The sequence below is a fragment of the Beta vulgaris genome, chromosome 3, assembly GCF_026745355.1.
Source record: "Beta vulgaris subsp. vulgaris cultivar EL10 chromosome 3, EL10.2, whole genome shotgun sequence".
In the NCBI taxonomy this organism is placed as follows: domain Eukaryota; kingdom Viridiplantae; phylum Streptophyta; class Magnoliopsida; order Caryophyllales; family Amaranthaceae; genus Beta; species Beta vulgaris.
In genome coordinates this window covers 8759426-8783007 of record NC_079204.1, presented here as the reverse complement: position 1 = coordinate 8783007, position 23582 = coordinate 8759426, and the positions used below count along the sequence as shown (strand labels likewise).

At 34.1% G+C, this 23582-nt stretch overlaps 3 protein-coding genes across 11 annotated transcripts in view; 1 reads left to right on the top strand and 2 right to left on the bottom strand.

Annotated features, from left to right (window-relative positions):
• Nucleotides 1–2346: 2346 nt before the first annotated feature.
• Nucleotides 2347–5757, top strand: LOC104888567 (pentatricopeptide repeat-containing protein At1g55630). 3 transcript variants are annotated; one of them, XM_048640169.2, is made up of 3 exons: nt 2347–4419; nt 4673–4760; nt 5525–5757. In XM_048640169.2, the coding sequence occupies exon 1, from the start codon at nt 2848–2850 to the stop codon at nt 4309–4311; it is 1464 nt and encodes a 487-aa protein (XP_048496126.1). In that variant the 5' UTR covers nt 2347–2847; the 3' UTR covers nt 4312–4419; nt 4673–4760; nt 5525–5757. The 3 variants fall into 3 exon arrangements, with proteins under 3 accessions (XP_048496126.1, XP_057249538.1, XP_010671891.2); XM_057393555.1 differs by lacking the exon at nt 5525–5757 and adding an exon at nt 4859–5517; XM_010673589.4 differs by lacking the exon at nt 4673–4760.
• Nucleotides 5758–13518: 7761 nt separating this feature from the next.
• Nucleotides 13519–23582, bottom strand: part of LOC104888565 (heavy metal-associated isoprenylated plant protein 39) — a 66365-nt gene continuing 56301 nt past the window's right edge. The window contains exons 2-4 of one of the 7 annotated variants that reach the window (XM_057393552.1): nt 14486–14532; nt 14319–14400; nt 13519–13948 (exon numbers count right to left, since the gene is read on the bottom strand). In XM_057393552.1, coding sequence (XP_057249535.1) covers nt 13731–13948; nt 14319–14400; nt 14486–14494 — 309 coding nt within the window. In that variant the 5' untranslated portion in view covers nt 14495–14532 and the 3' untranslated portion in view covers nt 13519–13730. Of the gene's footprint in view, nt 13949–14318; nt 14401–14485; nt 14641–23582 lie in introns of those variants that run through there. The other 6 variants (XM_057393554.1, XM_057393553.1, XM_010673586.4 and 3 more) reach the window with 6 other exon arrangements.
• Nucleotides 16567–22572, bottom strand: LOC104888564 (heavy metal-associated isoprenylated plant protein 31). The gene is made up of 3 exons (XM_010673584.4): nt 22159–22572; nt 21306–21384; nt 16567–17083 (listed from the first exon to the last, which is right to left on the bottom strand). Exons 1-3 carry the CDS (start codon nt 22162–22164, stop codon nt 16758–16760), a joined length of 411 nt encoding a protein of 136 aa, XP_010671886.2. The 5' UTR covers nt 22165–22572; the 3' UTR covers nt 16567–16757.

Sequence of the window (23582 nt, the reverse complement as noted above, 5' to 3'; positions counted from 1 at the left end):
TAATGTTTCAAATAAAATACGATAAAGTCTTGTAATAATAATAATTATACGTAACTAAAAAGACTTAAATAAGTATATATATCTATAACACACTTATTGCGTAATTTACAAGAGAATATTGATGTCATATTCTCTTACCACAATTCCTTTTACGGCACGTTTGGTAGTTGGTCGTAAATGGTGGTAATGGGAATGAATTTGTGTGTAAATTTGTGAAAAATATCATTGTCCATTCCCAAAGTAATGCTAATTTATCATAAAATGTCCACTTTCCTTCTTGAATTTTCATTCCCATCCAATACCACCTTGTAGGTGGTAATGAGTGGTAATGAAAATTGTTTCCCTTTGGAGACAAAAACACAAGTTTAGGGGTGAGATTGCTTGCCCATGGAGAAAAAATGTCTCCCCATAGAGATTTTAAGGGTGTTTCCCTAATAAAATTACACTTAAAATTCATTCTCACTACCGCAATTTATTAACGACTACCAAACGAGCCGTTAAGGTATTGTTTTCAAATTCAAATCATTCAATTTTTTTTACTTATCACATCTTGACGTGAATTTTTCAATTTTTTAATTGATACAAAATACGAAAAGTAGCAAAAGAAATTACAAAATTTAAAAATAATAATATATTTGTTTATCTCTATTATATAAGCCAAGGGGTGAGCTATGATGTTCTCCTGTAAGATTACTTTCTACCCTTCACTTATCAAAAAATGCTAATTATAAAATATTCAATTCCTTCTTGATCTATATTTATGTGTAATAACTAATAAAAAATTTAAAATTGTCTAACTTATAATAAGATGTAATGTAGACATAAAATATTTCCAACAAAAATATGCTTAAAAAGAGATTTTTTGATTGAAAATTAAACTAATCTAACTAAAGCAATTCCAAATAATTCAAAAGTAAGAACTTACAAATTTTCTTTCTAACTAAACTTTCAATTGCAATCACAATTTCAAAGAACATACATTAACCCAAACATACCAAAAAAAAGGATACTCTCATCTTTTTATTTTTTTCCTTTTATATCGTCTTATGTGTCGATTAGATAATTTATCATTTTATTTATTTAAAGGCTCATAGTGGTCGTTTGTGTTAGTAGGGATAATCCATCTCATTATTATTTATAAATATGTTCGTAATTCAAATATATAAAGTAATAGACTTATACCATCCAATTTCCCAATGTAATGTTATGCAATGAATTACACATATATTAAAGATATTAGCATATATCATCCAATAATATCAACTTATAGTACATTCTGGTACACGTTCATTTATCACATTGAAAAAAATTGTGAATGATCAAACTAAACTACAATAAGATAGTATAAGTGCATTTAGTGCTTTTATGTCAATATTAATATTAATATGTATTCACACGCATCGCGTGCATATGAGACTAGTTGTAACTGACCCGAGGCATCACCCGAAAAATAAAACTAGTTTTAAATTATAATTCATCGATCTTTTACAATACTAACTAAGGGCATGTCCTCTTCGGCATAAAACAGCTGAACTGAACTGATCTGATTTGAACTGAACTGAACTGAACTGAATTGAATTGAACTTAACTGAATTGAACTGAACTTAAATGAATAGTGATTGTGAGAGTAAAAGTATCGTCAAGAGCTGAACTGATCTGAATTGAATTGAACTGAATTGAATTGAACTGAACTGAATTGAAAATAAGCTGGGGAGAACAGGCCTTAAGGGTCTGTTCTCTTCGGCATAAAACGACTGAACTAAACCGAATTGAATTGAATTGAATTGAATTGAACCGAACTGAAATGAATAGTGGTATGTGAGATTAAAAGTATTGTCCAAAGCTGAATTAAACTGAATTGAACTAAACTGAATTGAATTGAACTGAAGTGAAAATAAAATGGGGAAAACAGACGCTAAACTACTTTCGACAAACTTTTCTCGAACGTCAAGATAAAAAGTTTCACTAATAAGTTAAATCTATAGTAATATATTAAAAGGTTTATGTTGTGTGGTTAGAAGGTATCGAACACGTGACCTTTGAAAGGAAAAGTGAAAGCTTAACCATTGATCCAACATAACATCATTGTTTAATATTTCAAAATAAAATATAATAAGATCTTGTAATTATACCTCATTAAAAGACTACACAAGTAGTTGAATACCTAACACATTGGTAATGATAGTAGACTATATTGTAGATATAAACTCTTACTCCAATTTCTTATATTCTTGAAATTATGACGTCAATTTTTTCCTCACAAGACAAAAATTTACGAAAAGAAACAATCCGGGACATCGCCCAGGACACTCACTAGTTTGTTTCAATAAAAACTAATAAGCTCGAAATTCATAAAAATTATAGAGCCAAGCAAAAAGAGAGGCATTGGACTTGTGCCGCCCCTTGAGATTAACCCCGCTTCTCCACTGCAGTCTGCACTTCATCTTTGCACAATTGCAATTTCCACCTTTCAGTTTCCTCCCAACTCATATTCAACAATCAATCAACCAAGTAAGTTTTCTCTATCTTCTTTAAAATTTAAAAAAACTTACCACCCACTTAACTTATACTATACCTCCCTAAAACCCTAAGTTTGATTCCTATATCCAGTTCTTGAAAGTTTCTGTCTTTAGCTTCACTGAAATAGAAGATAGGTATACTATTCTGTTGATTGTTCAATGAAGGATCTACTTTTATGAGTTGGGGGTTTTTAAGATTAATGGGATCATTACATCTGGTGTTCTACTTAGTTCAATTTTTAAATCTGTTTCTGGGTTACTCGAATTCATTTAGTTTTTTGAATTATTGAGATAATGGGATTTTCCCACTTATTGAATCCTGTTGATTATGAAATCTGTCGCTCAATTTGGTCGAAGGGTTTTGAATCCTATCCCATTTTTGCATTTGGTATCACGGGCTTTTTGTAATTGTAGTTTAGATAATGGTAGTGATAATGCTAGCAATAGTTTTGCTCCTATTGAGAAATTAATTAGAGAATCCTGGGCAAGTTCGGATTTTGATCCGGGTTTAGATAGAGCAAGTAAAGAGGATGAAAGCCATTTTCGAGGTAGAATTGATGTCGAGCATAATTTTTTTGAAAGGACTATGAAGGATGCAGATAGGTTGTTTGATGTATTAAGGCAAGATTGTCCTGGGTTCAATGTGAAATTGGAATTGCAGGAGCTGAATGTAAGGGTTTCGGGTCTTCTTGTCAGGCAGGTTCTTTTGAAGATTTTGAAGATCATAAATGATGAAAACAGGACTTCGTGTGCCAAATTGGCTTACAAGTTCTTTGTATGGTCTAGTGAGCACGATTACTACAGACACACAGTGAACGCATATCATTTGCTGATGAAAATTTTTGCAGAGGCTGAGGAGTTTAAACCAATGTGGCGATTAGTTGATGAGATGACAGAGAAGGGGTACCCGACAACTGCAAGAACCTTTAATATTATGGTCTGTAGTTGTCGTGAGTTAGGATTGCGAAGAACAGTTGTTGAAAGGTTCATTAGGTCAAAGACATTCAACTACCGTCCATTTAAGCATTCCTACAATGCAATTTTGGTTTGTCTTCTTAAAATTAACCAACACAGGTTAATTGAGTGGGTTTATCAGCAGATGCTTGCTGATAGTCATCTGCCTGACACTCTAACGTATAATATACTCATCTGTGCACAGTATAGGCTGGGAAAGATGGAAGGTGTCCATCGGTTGCTGGATGAAATGGGTAGGAATGGACTTTCTCCAGATTTTCATACTTTTAACATTCTTCTTCATGTTCTTGGTAAAGGTGATAAACCATACGCGGCGCTCAATCTTTTGAATCATATGAGGGAAGTTGGATTATGTCCAAGTTCCCTCCACTTCACAACCTTGATTGATGGTTTGAGCCGAGCAGGAAATATGGATGCTTGCAAGTACTTTTTTGATGAAATGAGCAAAAATGGGTTAAAGCCTGATGTTGTCAGTTACACTGTTTTGATCAGTGGGTATATAGCAGCAGGGGAGCTAGAGATGGCCCAGCAGTTGTTCAATGATATGATCGCAGATGGACAGCTGCCAAATGTGTTTACCTACAACTCTATGATTCGAGGACTTTGTATGGCTGAGAGATTTGAGGATGCATGCTCTATGCTGAAGGAAATGGAAACGAGAGGTTGCAGCCCAAATTTTCTTGTGTACAACACCTTAATTAGAAATCTCCGGCGCAATGGGAAGCTTTCTAAAGCTCATGAAATAGTGAAAGATATGATCGAGAAGGGACAATATCTCCATCGGATCTCACGATTTAAGAGATATAGGAGATACTGAGTTACAGGAATACGACATTGTTACTTTATTCCAGAAGTATTCATTGATTGTTTACACACCTCACAGTCAGTTACCCATGCTTGTATTGGATGTAGTTAAGCGCATATGGTATGACAGACTTTTCCATTACCTCAATTTGCCTTATGCCTTTTACTATATGCGGTGTAAGTTTTATTGGGTGGGATTCACCATTATGATAAAAGCAATGCATGTGGAATATGTTACTCTTTGCATTGCCTTTGACTTTCTTGTTGCAATTCATTTTGGTATGTTCTATGTAATTTTAACTTGTATTAATTGAAAACTGTATGATAGTCTTTATGTTCATTTCCTCATCTTGCTGACTATTTTGACATTAAAGGTGTGTATCGACTAGTGTGTGGTGCTTTGAAGTACAGTTAGAGCCTCAGAATTCTACTTAACAACGAGATCAACATAAGTACATTAAGGTCCGTTACTAGGTCTTGCTCTGTTCTGAAGATACATAGAATTTCATCATGGTCATGATACTGCTAAGGTCTCAAGTGTTCGTTACTCACTTTTCTAGGACAAGAACCTGCCATTGTATGGTCCAGTATAGTTGCTCCCGCAAAAGATTTGAATCTTTAAAAGACTCAAGAACTGGTAAAATAAATGCTCTAATGGCCATATTTCAGTAAGTCTTTGTATTTGTAGCTTGAAATGATGCTTTATTGCACGGTAAATCATCCCAGTCTTGCTTCTTCCTCTTTTTCTTGTCAGTTGCCAATACTAGTATTTACAATGGTGCAATCTGGGCTATGAGATTCAATTTTATGCAATTTTATCTTCAGTGATTTTCCCATACAACAACTTTGGTTCCTCGGGTGCACTTACAGATGAATAGCAGTAAGATAGATCAGTGCCATGATAGTCAATCTGTGGTTTTTTTTAAGAGTCAAGTGTATTTGCGAGCACGAAACTTGTATGAAGTATGATCGCCTAGTGGACCTGCGTCCATATTTCTTCCCTTCTGTGAGTTAAGTTTTTGCAGTTTCCTTAATCAATAATGAATATCATCATCATCATAAAGTAAGGGTGGAAACAGAAGGAAGAACTTGTGGAGCAGGTGTCCTTTTGGTTTTTCAGTGCAATTATTCCACAATTGCAATTGCATATCCTGTTAATTCATGATCATCAGGTGAAACTTTCTGATGAGTGATGACGGATGTGTGTTGGCGTTTACTTTTTGCAGGTATTGACATGTTTTCAAGCCTTCTTGGATGAATGATCCTCCAATTTGAGTCAGATCTAGCATAAGTGAACGTTGCTTTTATATTTCTCCGTATTCTACAATTGTTGCTTCTATATGGTTAGTGAATATTGCTATAATGCAGAACGGCAGGTTCAATTGTACCATTTGCTAGCAGGATGAAGCAGACACGCATAATAGTTATAGAACCGATCATAAAACAATATCAATATTCACTGCATAATGTGGCAGATCTGACTGTCTTGCAGCCAATCTCCATTTACATCTATTTCCATTAAAGCGGTGCTAGGTCTGGACTGCAGTGTATTACAATTTACAACTACGCCGAGAAAGTAGAGATGCTCGTATGGTACGCCTCTTCAACTCAATTGAGTTTTATGATTATGTTTTCCTCTGAAATGTCAACACAGTTCAACTGTTCCTTGCTGTTCGAAAATATGCGTCAAAGCAATTTTTGACTAAATATAAAACAAATTTTAGCATTATATTTGTTGACATTTAAGAGGAGATGTAGCTCATCGCCCTCCCCGCACCCCCCCCCCCAAAAAACCAACCAAACAAAAAAAAGAGGAAGATGAGTCCCCCATCCCCGGCACCAGATAAGGATAAAAATTAGGAAGAACAAAAGCAACTCTAAACGAGTTTTACGCCCGAACTTGCAGGTTTTGCTTCCAACTACACCGATTACAAAGTTTCAGAAAGAAAGTTCTTGCATCAGTGTTTCTCTTACTGTAATCCATAACGCGACTAGGGGAATGGAACTGTGTGCATCAATGTAGAATTTCTCTGTTCAAGAAGAAACTTCGTGCATCAGTCGCAACAGCAGTACACATTACAGAACCATTCTTTCGGAGAGAATCCTTGAAAGATTAAACCTCGATAAACATAAATGTGTGCATCGAAGTTAGTTTGCTGTCGTGCTTGCAACTATTCTGACATAGGAGTGCAGGTGAACTTTTGCAGGGACAGCAGAAGCCTAGAAATACTTTTTGGGCATTACCATTTAGGCATTTCCCTGTGGAAGTAGATACTGAATGCACAACACCCGTTGCAATTTTTCGTATGTCGAAGTCTATTTAGGCACTCACACAGTCACTAGTACACTTCTTCTCCTACAAGGTGTGATATAGGTTCATGATCATCCACCTACAAGGTGCAATATTTTTTTTGAAGGAGGAGTTTCATCAATTGAAAGCCAAATGACATCTACAATAGATATTAAAGAAAAACAAGATACAATCAAATAAGGTTAAATCAAATACGTTTTCGAAAAAACTACAATGAATCAAATCGAGCAATACATCGCAACCCTTTTGTATTTGCTTAATCAAACAACTATCAATGAGGAGATCTATCATTCTGACATAGTTTGGGAAGAACATTATTAATTGAGCCATGTTTACCGCATTTGAGATTCCAATACCTTCATGTTGTGTCTTGAACTTCAACCAATGAGAACAATGTTTCATACCTAAAAAACACCATACTCACAACTATCATAGGAGAGGAGAAGATCTCCACAATAGAGACTAAAAAAATCCCATAATGAGATACTAATTTATTCAACAAAATTAAAAATAAAAGGAGGAGATGGGCTTATCATGGATGAAAATATCTATGACAGTCCCTAATTGATGAAGAAGAGATAGGGGAGGTTCGGGTTTAGAGAGAAAAAAAGAGAGGGAGAGGAGGGCGGCTTACAAGGTGCAACATAGGTTCATGATCATCCACATTACACAATCCCAAACTTGTCATTCTTAGGGCTCTAACTTCAACTAATCAATGATCTTCGCACACATACAACTCATAAATGAAGTTGGTTACTTGGTTTAACTTAGACATCGTCGGAGCCATCTAGGGTCAACATCTTTTGATAGTACGTATATTCAATTAACTGTCCTAAATAATAATCTTTATCAAGTGATTTATCACGCGTCATAATATGATTGGTTAGTGAGACTGATTTCATTCAAAACGATGACTATTCCCCTTTTAGCTCCACACACTTGAGATTTACTTTGACGGTGCATCTCATGGATTTTGTTAATTCGTAGCAAAATAGTTGAGGGTTTTTTTTAAATAAATATACATTAAATACATCTTTTCAATAAGGTATCCATTTATATAAAAGTCAATATATTAAGTAATTTTTGACAAAACTTAATACTAACAATAGGGAAAATTGGCTAAAAATAACATGAACCTTCAATGATAGTGCAAAATAATTAAACAAAACTATTTGCTATTCTTTTATTAAGTAGGAAAGATAATTGATTCAAGAACGGCAAAATCTTGAAATTTATGAATTTACCTACTATTAGTTTATCAAGCAAAAAAATAAATGAGACTGGAGATGATAAAATGTTTCAACTTTTAATACTCTAAAAATTAGGCTTAGAAAGAGCTGACCTTATTTTAAATTCTAAAAAAATGACATCTCATATGGTTATGGCCTATGACTACAACGTAGAGTCTACTATAGCATCCTTAAACCTAGCCCATATGCCAGCTCGTTCCTCGCTTGGCCAATCATTATATGGATAGTGTGGTGTAGCTTGTTGGAGGTATCAATAGGGTCTAGTATAAGAAATTCAAATGCATGTTTTATTTTGTTTGAGGTATCAATAGAGTCTAGAATAAGAAATTTAAATGCATATTCTATTCTCAATTCTCAAATCGAAGTTAAGGAATTACTCCTTCCGTCCCAATTTATTTGCTACATTTTGCCATTTAGGAGTGTCTCAATTTATTTGCTACATTTGCAAATATTTCCATATATAGTACATAGGTCCTACACTTTATTTACAAATTTGTCATCACTCCCTTCTTGATTTTGTAAATGTTTCCATATATAATACATAGGTCCCACAATTTACCTATTTGCTTTTTTGTTAATTCCATTTATGTCAATGGTCCCCACTCCCTCCTTGGTCTTTGTGAAAAAGTGTTTGTAGCAAATAAATTGGGACGGAGGGAGTAAATAAATACATAATTTCGACATATTTAAAATGAACGGCTATTTTGAGGGTCTTTAATAACAGATAAATTTTGATGCATTGAATCTAATATTATATTAAAAAGAAATGTATAAGCTTTTACATGATGAATTTTTGACATTTATATTAGTGAAAGTTCACTTATAAAGATTTTCTAATTTTGATCAGAATAAGGCAAATAAATAAATAAAAAGTGAGGGAGGGAGTACAAAGCAAATCAATGTGTCCTACAAAAAGGAAAGGGTACACTAGTTAGAGTTGATAACTGAATGGACTTCGAAAAAATGTAGCAAGGTGTAGGTTAGAGTAATTGGGCGGTGTAATCATGTGGAGTGTTGATAATTGAATGGTGTCATTTAGTGTAACTTGGTCGATGGAATCTCAACTTGATCCTTAGTTTACCAGGCTTTAAGGAAAGAACTAGTATTTGGGCCCGGATCTTGTCCCATGTTGGTATTATTTTTCGAAATTGATATGTATTTTTTTCCATTTTCATTAAATATATTAAGCAAAATTCAACATTTAGAAGGTACAAGTATAATAATGTTGACACTAAAAATATGATTAAAAGTTGGTTGAGATGGTAATTGTGTCATCTCAAGAGGTTATGAGTTCAAATCTTGTTACAAGGTAATTTTATTTTTGTTAATTGACATGACTTACTGAAAGTTCAAAGTTCTTTTTTCATATCTTTTGTACTACCAACTCAAGGAAATTGAGGGAGTCATAGTGGAAAATAAAATTCCTTCACTTTTTTCTAGAGGAGTCCTTTTTTGACTTTAGGCCTTTAGGGTAAAGGAGATAAATTAATCTAGAATTCCCCTCAAAAAATATTAATCTAGAAACATAAATGTTTTTCCGGAAAAATGATCCATTTTTCACTTTAGGGTAAAAGAAATCAAATTATCTTGAAAAAGTGAATGCATTTTAATGTACCATGTCGATCAACAATCAACATGGTGGGTAAAGGAGATTAAAAGAGGAGGGGGAAGTTCACAATAAATAAATAATGAAAAGATATGATTATAGAATGCGAACAAATGTAAAAATGAGAAGAATTTTGGCTAATTGAATAAATGAGTGCAACAACATTTTAAGTTATTGAGGGAGGATATGAGTTTTTAGCATGTTTGTAAATTGTAATGGTGTTGTATACTTCTTCTGACCAATTTCCTCTTGAAAGGTTTTGGAGTTTTACCCAAATCGAAAACCTGAAATCCATAATTTATCTAGATCAAGTATCGAATCAGAATCCACCGGTCCAGTCCGATTTTTGGTTCAAATTTCAGTCCCAGTCCTGTTTTGCACATCTTTGGATAGGTGTATGGCTTTATAATTTAATATGTGAAAAGCCTATCATAGAGTGGAGTGGAGTTTTCTAGAGGCCATTATGCTAAAGTTTGGGTTGGATAAGATATGGGTTTTGAGGGTGATGGGTTATGTTAGGACGGTGTCCTCTATTTTTATAAATGGCAAGAGTTCTCTCCTACTATGAGTATTTGTTAGGGTGAACCCTATCTCCTTATCGTTAATATTGTGTGCGAAGGTTTTTTCTAATTTGATTATGAGGGCTGAGGAGAGTAGAGGCCTTAAAGGTGTGAGAGTGGCTCTAGGAGCTCTTGCTGTGTGACATGTGTTGTTTTTGGACAATATATTGGTGCAACAAACCATGAGTGATGTTTTGAAGGATATATTGGTGACATATGAGATAGCCTCGGGTTAAAAATTGAACCTGGATAATACTGATGTTTTGTTTAGTTGGGGTAGGAGAGGTAAGGAGTCGATGGCTGGCTGAGAGATTAGGATTACATTCTTCTAGCTAGTCATCAGAGGTACCTGATATTGTCGATTGTTGTGGGGCGATCTAAGAAGGTGTCTACAAAAGGGGTGAAAGAGAAATTATGGAAGAAGTTGTAAGGGTGGAAGGGGATGATACTTTTGAAGGCAAGTAGGGAGGTAATGACAAGGTTGTGGCCCAATCTATCCTTACTTATATGATGAGTGTGTTTAAGTTTTCATCCTCTTTTTGTGATGAGTTACGCTCTTTTGTATCTCAATTTTGGTTGGGTTACAAGAATGGTGAAAGGAAGATTCATTGGGTTGTGTGGAAAAAATGTGTCTCCCAGAAAAGGAAGGTGGCCTGGGTTTTAAGGAATTTAAAATGTGCAATTGGCCTCCTCTTGGTAAACAAGCATGGAGATTACTTACTTGTGGGGATTCCTTCATTCGCTCTATTTGGAAGGCTCGGTATTTCCCTAATTCTTCTTTTATGGAGGCGAGTTTAGGAAAATGTCCTAGCTATTCTTGGAGGGGAATTTGGGAGGCTAGATGGGTGGTAAAAAGGGGAATGTGCTGGCGCATAGGTGATGGTGATGCAATGAAAGTATGGAAGGATCCATGGCTTTTAGGAACTCAAAGTATAAAAGTCGTCTCTCCTATCGGTAAGGGTAATGAAAATTTAGAGGTGATTACTCTTATTGACCCTGTTTCGAGGAGTTGGAGTAAAATGTTAGTTTTAAATTTATTTCTCCCCTTTGAGCAAAAGAGAATTATAAGCATTCCTTTGAGTCATCGAGCTCCGATGGATCAGATTTATTGGGATCTGGAGAAGGATGGACATTATTTTGTCAAGTCGGCGTATCGTGCCATATTTCATAATGATTATATAAGGATCTCGGCTGCAAGTTGAGTAATATAGCTCTATGGGGTAAAGTTTGGAATACGTCGTTGCTAAGAGTAAAACTCTTCATTTGGAGGGTGTGCCAAAATGCACTCCTAACTAGATAGGGGTTGAAAAAACGTATTGAGGGGGTTTGATGCAGCGTGTGGGGGTGTGTGCGAGTGCCGATGAGTCGACTTTACATGCACGGAAGGAGTGTCATCTAGCACACGACATTTGTGACGCTATAGTATTCTCTGAAGCTGCTGGAGAGGTTGTGGGCTCTTGTCCAGGTTGGAGCAAGTGTATGAGAAGTTGGAAGCAGAGGGCTGGGAGCTTTTGGTGACGCATTTGTGGGCAGTGTGGGAGACTTGTAACAAGCTGATAATGGCGGGGGAAGTGCAGGAGGCGAGGGACACTTGTGAGTATGCTACACGGGTTTGTGAGGAAGCTAGGAAGGTACGTGAAGAGGATTAAGTTGAGGGGAAGAGTGCTGGGAATAAAGGAGCAGCGTGTGAGGGGGTGAAAAGCCAAGATAGGTGGAAAGTGTCTGAAAAGGGATGGATTAGTGTAATGTGGATGCAAGGGTAATGGAAGGAAGGGGGGACTTGGTTACGTATAGTGTGTAGAGATAACGATGGAGAAATAACCTAATGTGGCTCATGGATGTTTGAGGGAGAGTTTAAGGTTCGAGTAGCAGAGGCAATGGTTGTACGCTGGGGAATGCAGATGGCTTTGGCAGCAGGTATGCACAAGATTGTTCTGGAGAGTGACAACTTGTCGGTGGTGAATGTTTTGAAGCATCAATATGTTGGAGCGAGTAATTTTTTCTTAATAGTAGAAGATATTATATTGTTAGCAAAAAAAACTCCGATTCTATTGTTTGGTCGTTTGCTAGGCGTAGTTGCAATAAGGTAGCACATGCCTTGGCTCGTCTTCATGTTGTAGAGGATAGGAAGAGTATGTGGGATAATGATTATTTTAATTCTGTTGTTGACATTGCTCGCCTCCGATTTAATGAAGAAGTCCCTTTTGTTGAGTTTTCCTCAAAAGAAAAAATAAAATATATAGAAAGTTTATGTTAAACGGGCCTCACTAGATTCCTGTTCTAATCAACTAACTTCTCATTTCCCCTTTACAATATTTATAAGGTATGGAGTCTCAAATTTGATGTTGAAAAGGAGCTATCAAAGAGTATATTTTAATTATAGACTATTATGAAGATTAGCGGAATGAGATTAACAATGGGAATATAGTGACATCAGATTCCCCTAAATCATATCTGTGCAGCATGAGTTGGGCAATGTTGATGTTATTATAAAATTGATAAGATGACAAAATTGAGTCATTTTCGGGCAATCTTGTTCAGAATGGTATGAATACATGATGAAATCGTTACGCACATCCCACTTTGGAATAATATCATTGTCATACCGCATACTGTTTATGTATATGCACCTTAGAATAATAAGAACCACCATTAGTTAGGTTTTATATGGTTTCCTTATCGCAAAATTTTGTCCATACTTAGTCCACTTTAATGGGGGCAGTATATTGGAGGAAAAAAAAATGACCCTTCAAAAGTATTGTGCTTCTAAAGTTCTAAGTTTTTTTGTTATTACGTCAAAGCTAAAAGCCTAAAAGTGACGACAATTGGCTATTGACATATGTCAATGGTCATTGTTATGGTGCTAAAGACTATGAAACATTTTTTTTTTTACTAGCATAAAGAGTCGTAAAAGAGCATACTCTGTAATGTAAATGTGATTTGACTCTAGATCTTGAATTTCACTTTTAAATTGATTCAACTAGTTAACATCAAATATTTTTAACACCATTCACATAATGTTTTAATTATGATCTTGAATGTAAAAATATGCAACTTTCAATGAATGCAACTCTTAAAAAAACCAACACTCGGAAATTTCACATTTTCAATGGTTTTAAACAAAACTTCTACAAATTAAACAAGGATATCATGTATTTAGGGTTGTGCATCGATCTAGGATTAGACCGGACCTGAACCGGCTGAATCGGTGAACCGGAATCTCGCCAAACAACTCGACATTATTTTACTGAATTCTAGCCAAGAATAACACATGTTAGTATGCTACAATAGTTATAGCACAATACATGATCTAAAGTTCTCTACCCAACTAACCCAAGTGAGACTAAACTATTCTACAAGGTGTTTAAACCACAACACAATCTGATCAACTCAATTTCTTAGTGGAGTGATTGCATATTTGGTACTAAAAATTTGAATCATCACATATTCACCAAAATACCAAGAGTATACCAAAAAAAAAAGCAGATGCTAATTTATACAGAAAGTAGTCTGGGATATAATTATTCCATTAGACATTGGTCAAAAAAATTCACCAAAAAGTTGAGCCATACCATAGTTGATCACCAAATCAAACAAATAGTATCACCAGTAGAGAATTAACTATTTATATACCTCTATGTATATGTATTTTGATATTGATTTTGAATTCCTTTGGAATTTATGAAGTTATAAGAAAGAATTGATCTATTTTTTCTCTTCTTTCTTCTCTTCCTTCTTTTCTTCTTTCTTTTCCTCTTTCTTCTCTTCTTTTTTTTCTTCTTTCTTCTCTTCTTTAGCTGGACCAACTGAGATTATATCAACTTTTCCCACTTTCTTCAACTTCTTCACAACTGCTACTGCATCCATCTGCCCAATCACTGTCAATTTCTGATCTTTTAAATCCACTGCTATTGAATCTACCCCTGTTTAACAAATATTAATACTTTTATAAATTACCAAAGAAAATAACATTATTATATAAAAAAATCATAACTTTATTATATGATGGGTGAAAATTTTATACTTTCTTCGTTTTTAAATAAGTGCAACACTTCATGTTTTTACGTATGCCAATGCATTATTTTAACCATTAATATTTTCAATTATCAATAAGTAACAATTATAAAAAGTTGATATTAAAAAAGTTGATATTAGACGAATCTAACAAGACCCCACAAAACTATGTTTTCCCTAAAATGTAAATCACCAAAGCTAATTAAAGTTTAAACAGTAAATAGTAAACACTATACTATAAATGTTGCACTTATTTAGAAAGTGAGGAAGTATTTGTACCAAAGATATCAGCAGCAGCTTCAATGGCTTTCTGCTTTGTTTTGTCATCAGTCATGGTTAGCACCTTTAATATCACTTTCTTCTGACAATATGAACTAAAATTAGTTGGGAATGAATAATAATCAGAGAATTATGAAAATGAGAATATATTAAAGGAAGAAAATTACCTGTGCCATTGAGAAGAAATGGAAAGAAGCTTCAAAATGTTGAAAAAGAAAAATGTGAGGGAGATGAAAAAGAGAAAGAGTAGAGAGTTTGAAGTTATGAGCATTTAAATTAAAGAAAAAGAGAGTGGGGAATTGTGAGGTTGGCGTGTACGTAGACGTATGTAGGTCTTTTGACTCTTGAGTGATGTTACGACTAACATGCACCATTGCACGGTTGCACTCTGCTGTGATCCACTTTGCTAATTTAGTTCCGCTAGGTTTAGTTCACCTAATTCTTACTAAAATATAGGTAAATTAGTAAAAAAAAAAAAAATTACTTTGATGGTAAGAGTCAGTTTGGTACTAAAAGTGAAAATATTGGTGCCAATAACTTGATTATGATTTGTACCGGGCTTACCTTTATTTTGGTACATTCAATCTATAAAATTACCAAAAACATAATATTTATTAGTTTTTTCAAATCACTAGTTCAAACACCAAAAATTACTTTAAACACTATTTCACCAAATATTGATTTTTATCTTTATAAGAGTTTACATTTAGTTCAAATACTAAAAGCTAATTCAAAAGTTATTATTGAACATGTATTTTATAATATTGATGTGGCTAGAATTCATTAGTCAATTCACAAAATTAAGTACATTGAATACCATGTTTTAGAAAGAAGGAAAAAAAAGAACGCTAAATTAAACTTCGATCAGGATTCAGTGTGAATGTGAGAGGATAGTCCTTACTCCTGATATGTCCATATATACACTACGCAATAATGAGATGGCAAATGGAATCATACTTCCAATAATTAATACCATTTGAAAATTTGTAATTTGTGGGTACCTACATTTGTACTTTTGTTATGCAAACCAAATGTTTGGTTATGTGTTCCTTTGTCTAAAATCTAAATGTAAGAGTCAAATATGAGTTTGATTTATCTATATGCGGTGCCATGTTATTAATTATTAGACAGGTATCGACTAACTACCAAAATTAGAGATTTATGGAAACAATCTCAACTATAGTCAATCTTTCTATAATGATAGCGTAATGGAACAACCAAACAAGTTTGAAAAGGTTCATTGTACACATTTAGAATGTGCATGGTTGATTATTATTGTGGTTTAATGCAATGCTTAAAGTTACTTCCTCTCAAAAACGATAAAAAAAAACACTCCGATCCCTTCCTTCTCTCTCAAAAAAGTGTCCTAATAAAACACCTAAACCTTGAAAACCCAAAGCGGGCCGCCACACCAGCCCAGCGTGCTTGCTGATGGCCTCAGGGTCGTCGGCGAGCCTGCATCGGTTCTTCCTCATCGTTCTTAGGTTAGACTTGTTCCCCCTCCCCTGCTTTGTCGACTTTTCTATAGTCCATCACCCTCCTTTCCCTCTTCCCGGTTGTCGCAGCTCCTTGCGCCGCCGATTGTTTGGTTCCCCCTCCCCCTTGTTTCGTGGTTGGTGGTTCCAGGTTAGTCGGTTTTTCCCCTCCCCCCTATTTCTTGTTTGTTTGTTGCCCAGGTTCGTCAGTTTTCCCCCCTCCCCCGTGTTGCTTTGTGCCCCCCTCTCCCTCCCCTGGTTGTCGAGATCCCCCTCCCCCCTAGTTTTTCAGGCTCCCCCTCCCTTTCCCTCTCCCCTGGTTTCGTGTCTTAATAGTCTCCCCTTCCTTATCCCCCGATCGTGATCGTTGGCTTAGTATGAGTAAGTTGCCTGCTTACTCGATCTGCTTGATAAGTTCGTTAATTGCTGGAGGTAGTCTTTGTGGTTGGTTAGGATTTGTGTTTTTGTTGTATGGATTTGAGTGTGAAATTGTGTGGCAAAAGGTTTCATGGGCAGAGTTTGTTCTATCCGATTTTGGTAATTGGATAATAGCGGACTACAGGCTCAAACCAGGCCCAAATGCGAGCTAATCCAAACACACATATAGTGACGTCACTATTCCAACACCTCAAGCTGATATATGTTTCATATGTATAATCATATTTAGTATCAATAAAACCATGTTCCAGTCACAAATACAAATCAAAATTTCATATTAGAAATACAAGATATAATATACTTGCTTTGCTTCATATGGTTGCCATTTGCCAAACTTGAAATTTTGGATCGATAAAATTTAATGATCATATATACTAGCATAACACGGTGGTCATAATTTGGCAAAGCATGAAACAATCAAACAATACAAGTATACAACGATCATACACTTGCAAAGAAAATCACAATATATAATTTGAATAGGCAAATATGAGACCAGCTGCTGACTATTGCTTACTAATTCATGTCACATAATACTACAAGCATGAGGATTATCATCACTAAACATGGAGGCCACCGCATCATCCGATGCCACGGCCACGGAGTAGACAGCCGGCGTATGGAAGAAAGCGTGCACGCTTGGCGCGGAGCCGTCGGAAGTGTCGTAGTAATGGTTGGCAATGTAAGAAGGGTACTTGTAAAATGAGGCATAGTGAGAATGTGAAGGAAAAGGCCATGGTTCTGCTGCTTTGCCTGCCCTTTTGATTGCCTTGATTACTTTCCTCTCTTCTAGTCTATATCCCTTTACTGTCACCTTTTGGGCGTCCATGTCTACTTCTATATCCTCAACTCCTGCAATGTTACAACATCAACATTATCTCAATTCTCAATTTTCACTTCATTACAACAATATATCATGAATCTAATTAAGAAGTGAATATTGTGTGCATATCTTTTATCAATAACATAGTTATATAGACTACAGTCTACTACAATTGGATACTCCCTCCGTTTAACTTTATCTGCTACATTGTGGCGAGCTCAACTATTTAGGGAAGGATAAAAGATGTGGTGGAGACCATAACTTTATAAGAAAAAAAACTATCACATTAGAATGTCCTAGTTGACGATCATTTACTCCGACAATATCTAGAGTTCCTTTAACTGTGACATCTCACACCGAGTAAATCTTAACCCGACCCAGTAGCGGACAACTAATGTGTTCCACCTTTCACTTATTGAATTAAATAGGGTTCTATGGTCGGCCCATGACCTTGGATGCTGAAGGCGTCCTTGGGGTGATATTGTAGTTCCTACGAGGTGGAGACGATGGGGTCGGTGCATGGGTGTTCCTTTCTTTATGCCGCATTTCGCTCAAAGGGTTGAAGGGAGATAGTTCATCATTGTTGGCCCTTTGACAAATATATGGGAGTTATAGATAGGACCGTAGGAGGATAATAAAAATAAGGAGAATATTAATACTTTTTGGTGAGCTATAGTCCATAAGTACACATAAAGAAATGTAACAACTAAAAATAGACATCTATTTATGAAAAATGTAACAAGTAAATATAGACGGAGAGAGTAGTTAGAAATCGCTTTATAATGAATCAAACCCAAGGGTGATGAAATAAATTATTTCATGTCTTCAAGGCTTTTTTTACCTCACTATATTATATTTTCATATATTTCATGAAAATACTATTATAAATAACTACCATTTAGGAAAAAAGAAAAAAGAACCAACAGAACTAGTACCTGCTTGTCTACTAGCATGTTGACAATTGGGCCCACAGTGACTTGTATCAAACTTGCACGAAATTGGGCCCTATTTTTGAGTACACAAACTTTTAATCTGGGACATGTAGGCTTTTCTGGAGTACTAAATCATGGGCTCAGTAGACTATTTTTAAAAAGCCTAGACCCAAAACTTGCGGTTAGTAGGGTAAAAGTGCAACACGATGATATCCACTACATGTAGTTTATGTTTTTTGGGCAACGCACTACATGAAGTTACTACTATAACACTATTCCATTATTAACTTTAATTTACATGATTGATTCTAGCAAATGGATGGAACAGTAAATGAGTGCTGAATAGTAACCACACTATAATATATGCCCAATAAATTATTGACAAATCAACTTCATCACATCCAACCACATGATTGATTCTAGTAATAAATGAAATAGAAAATGAGTACCATTGTATACACGAATTAACCCAATTAATGGCATGACCCTAATTTGTTGGGTTACTTTAGGTGATAATTCTAATTGTTGGATCAATTAGCGCATGGCGAAAGGAACATTGCAATGATCTTAATCTCCATTTATCCCGGCAATAATTAAAAAAATATTTTAAAACCGCCTATTTTTAAATTAAAATTAAGCAATGATAAGTCAAATATTTGAAATAGAATTAGTCCAATAACTACTGGGTTAATTTCTTCCGGTGACTAGCTTAATCCATTTAGTGACTAGGTCTACTTTTATATTAAAACTAGTTATTAGGCCCGGGCTATGCCCCGGGTAAGAAAATTTTCATTTATTAATATTGTACTTTGATATGATAACACTAAATACTACTTGGTCTAGTGGTTAAAACTTTAGTACATGAACTTAAGGTCACGCCTTTTAATATATTAGTATAGATTAGATCGTCTCTTTTAATAATTTTTGTTTCATAAGTGGTAATATTTTTGTTCAAGTTTAATACTTATAACTTTTACTATATTGAAATACTTACACAATTAGATTGTAGAATTGTTCAAAATTTGATCCAACCCTTAAAGGGTGAAGTAGAACATTTGTCAAAACCAACCAGGATCGTAACGAATTTGAACCAAGGTCATAATGAAAACCAGGATCATAATGAATTTGGTCCAATGATTTCAGTTCCAATATGTTTCACTCCAATTTTAAAATTGTTAGTTCGTACTAGTTTGAACTAGATATCTAGAAAGTACTAAAAAAAGATAGTTGAACAAAATGGTTTATTTTACCATGCATGACCCTTATTATTCTAAATAAGGGAGTAAACTATCATTAGTAGTATTACTAACAGTTTTCAAATACTTATATATAACTATTAGTAATATAAAAAGATAGTTTCTTTACAAAAATATATAAAAAAAGATATTCACGCCGTTATTCAAAATAGAGATTAAAAAAATATCAATATTTGATCCATTCCTAAATCCTTAATTTGAAAATATATGTGTAGTAAGTGGTGTTCAATTATGAATACATTCAATCCAATCAATTATTTTAGCAAGTATATCAATAACAATCTTCATTTAGACACCCATATTCAGAAAAAAAAAATCTTCATTTCGACACACACTAAAAAGAAGCACCACTTTTCTCATTTTGAATGAAACCAAAAGAGCTGAAGCTAGTGATCATAATTAAGTAGCTGTTGCATGCTCAATTATTTGATATAGGACTATGGATAATACTTCTATATAATTATGTTGGGACCTTTTACTAATTCTGAATAATAAAAAATTGTAACAACTATAGAAACATAAATGGTACAGTGTAAAATGTTTAAATGAGAGGGCACATTTGCATATGTGAGAGGGTCACCTAATTACGTGACCGTCTCTCTTTTTCTCTCGCTCTTACTGTCATGCATCTCCATTTGTAAGTAGGAAAAGGGCCCAATACATTTGGTCAATCTAGTCAAACTTTTTCGGCGGGAAAAATTTAATCACAATAAGGGATTATGGTGTGCTTTAGATGAGATTCTAGAGTTATATCAAAAATATGCTTTTTTTTTGTTGTAAATAAGTGGTTAAGCGTAGTGAACTAGTGATGTAGACGAAATTTTATCTTAGGCGAATACCACCCCCAGAAACTACATGTCAATTGTCATTCACATCAAAAGACCGTAGAATACATATGGGGAAGAAAACGTACAATGTCATCACAACAACTTAAACTTGTGACTTAGTTTCGAAAATACTATTGTGGTTATATATATGAAATGGAGGTACTGTTACATAAAATCATACATATTTTTTGTTAGATTATGTTAGTAATCGTGATTTGATTATGTAAATATTATTATGTACTATACTTTAGGATATTTACCTTGTATTCTGTACATTATTGTGTATATGTATATTTCTTAGGATACTTAACCTTATTCTATACATTGTAAATATCCTAGGAAATATTCATAAGAATATTTACATAAGAAAATTAAGATAATCTCACATTTTAGAATTTCACCACTTTTCAAACACATGCAAAGTACACTTCAAAAAAAAAAAACAATACATGCAAATTACTTAATTATGATTGGTTATATTTTTGAAGAAAACTTATTAATTAAGGCCCGTACTTAATTATGATTGGTTTTCACTTTTCAATTGTCAGTTTTCAAAATTATCATGTTCTCAATAAATTTGACTAAATTTTTATTCATTATAAGACATACTCACATATGACTTTGAGGTGTTGTTTGGTTGGAAGCTATTTCCCTTGGAAATACAAATTCCTAGAAAATACATTATGGGTGTTGTGTTTGGTTGGAGGAAAATGGGAGAAGCATAGGAAATACAAATTCCAAGGGAAATAGAATTTCCATAAACATGGGAAATCACTCACCAAGCCCCCCCTTGGTGAGTAATTTCCTAGGAAATACAATTTCCTATGGTGGCAACCAAACAGTTTTGTCTAATTCCTAGGAAATTAACAAGGGAAAGAATTTCCCATGAAATGTAAATTCCCATGGGAAATTACTTCCCATGTGAACCAAACGACGCCTGAAAATCAAAAAAACAAAAAACAACAGTAATACCGAACGGACCCTTACCTATTGCGATATCAATTGCTTGATGGAAAACAAGGGTTGCGTTAATATCAATTAATGACCCACAAATTTAGGGGGGTGGCTAGCTGGCTACCAAAAGAAATTAGTATAACTAGCTAACCAGCATGTATTATCTGGAAGAAAGATGTGCAATTGGCCCCACTTTTATATTTTCATGCATGCCACAAGACAAAGATCTTCAGAAAAAAAGCATGAGAACACAAGAGAATATTTGCAATAAGTTGAATGTACCTTTGAGTTTGTAGAGAGCCTTTTTTAACTTGGATGAACATCCTTCACAATCAAGGTTTGGCACTAAAACCTCCACCATCTGAAACAATAAAAGGAAGTTAAATGAGCTACTATACTTCTTGCGTTTTTTGCATGTTTATCTATGTAAATTTATCTGAGTGAAGAAAATAAAGAGATTAGAAATCGAACTAAAATAATATATATGTGAATATATATCTTTTATGTCAATGGTTATTTATGGAATAATCTCAAACTTTATTATTACTCTAAATTTATGGTTAAAGTTGAAGTCAATTGTTCATAAAAACAAAATTAGAAGGAAAAATTTACATAAATAATCTCAATTTTCACCCGTCTTATCAAAATAATCCCAACTTTAGATTATTATAACATAACCCAACTTTTAAAAGTACCTTCTCAAAATAAGCCAAACTATTCTTTGTCCCACTAATTCATTTTAAGTCTATAATACGTTTGAAATTAATAATTCGAATTATTTTGAAAAGGTACACCTTAAAGTTATGATTATTCTAAAATAATTCAAAATTGGGATAATTTTGAAAAGACCAATAAAAGTTGAGATTATTCATGTCAATTTTTCCAAATTAAAATTTACAAAATCATTACATTTATGTAAGAAAATACTAAAAATATTCACTAAAACAACGCCCTCTCACATGACATCTAAATAAAATGTAAGGACATCGATCGCATTCTCTTTAAAACCATGATGACGGCCTTATAAAATTATGGTGAGTGATCTACCACTAGGATGACGACGAACACAACAACAACAACAAAACTATTTTACGAGTGAAAATGCAAGAACTAGAATGAGGGAAGACACACTTACAGACATCTTTATTAGTACTTGCAAGCTTCTTTAAAAGTTTTGAGAATGAAAGACAGAAATAAACACCAAAACTTTGAGAAAGAAAGAAAGATATATAATGTGTATGTGTTGTGACTTGAGATATGCTTCTATATATAGAGAGGAAGAGGATGCAAAATATAATGTGAGCTCGCTAGCTAATAGTATTTGTAGTTAAGAAATAAGCGCAAATGACATATTTATGGAGGCTGAGCTCTGAGGTGGTTGGTTAGACATAATAAGAAGCTTTTTATTACAACTCCCCCTCCCCCTATTATTTGTATTTTGTAGTAGGAGAGAAAATGGCATTCATTGGGTTTTGAAATTTGGAAAGAGAGATATCAAAACTTCCAAGGGCACGCGTGTTTTCAAAAACCGTGATATCTCATATCAACCTTCCTTCTTTTTTTTTTCTCTCTTTTTTGGATTCGATTTTTATGTTAGAACCGTAGAACTTATCGCCTGTTTTTTTCCAGTTTATTTTAAATTCAGTTCAATTCAGTTTAGGCTCTGTTTGGGGAAGCATTTCAGGTGACTTAAATGATAAGGTGCTACAATTTTTAATCACCTTATATGATTAGTGATGTTTGGTGGAGGAACTTAAATAAAATTTAAGTCCAAAATTTGACTGAAATTGAGTTTAGCTTCTGAGATCAGGTGCTGAATTTTTTTATTATTATTATTTTCTTTTTATCTTTTTAAGCCTAAAAAAATATTTTCCTTTTATGTTTTTAAGTTTAAAAATATATTTCAGCTACAGTCATAAATAATATTACCAAACAGGTTATGTAATTAGCTAGCTTAACAGTGTCAGCACCTTAACAGTTTCAGTTGCTACCTAATCAGTTTCAGCCACCTTATCAATTTCAGCTCCATTTCAGTCAGTTTTGCCAAACATAGCCTTAGTTCAATTTAGTTCAGCTCTGAATAATACTTTTATCAAAAATTATTAAAAGAAATTGTCTAGTTTTAATATAAAAGTAGACTTAGTCACTAAATAGATTAAACTAGTAATCTAAAGAAATTAACTGAGTCATTATTGACTTATTCTCTTTCTAATATTGGACTTATCTTTGTCTAATTTTAATTTTAAAGTAGGCGGTTTCTTACTAGAATAACTCTACTTTTACTCTCACATATCACTATTCATTTCAGTTCAATTCAATTTAGTTCAGTTCATTTCAATTCAGTTCAGTTCAGCTGATTTATAACAAAGATAATCGGAAATATTTTTGTTTGTTTTGGAAAATGTTAGTTTTTTTTTGTTGAAGGTCTCAAAGAAAGCGTAAACCCTTTTATAAAAACTGTCTTTTGTTGTCTATGTAACCCCATTATTGAGTCATTCTATATGTTGGAAAAGTGGTGGACAATTTTTTTTAGTGAAAACGTTGTCATGTTATTATGTA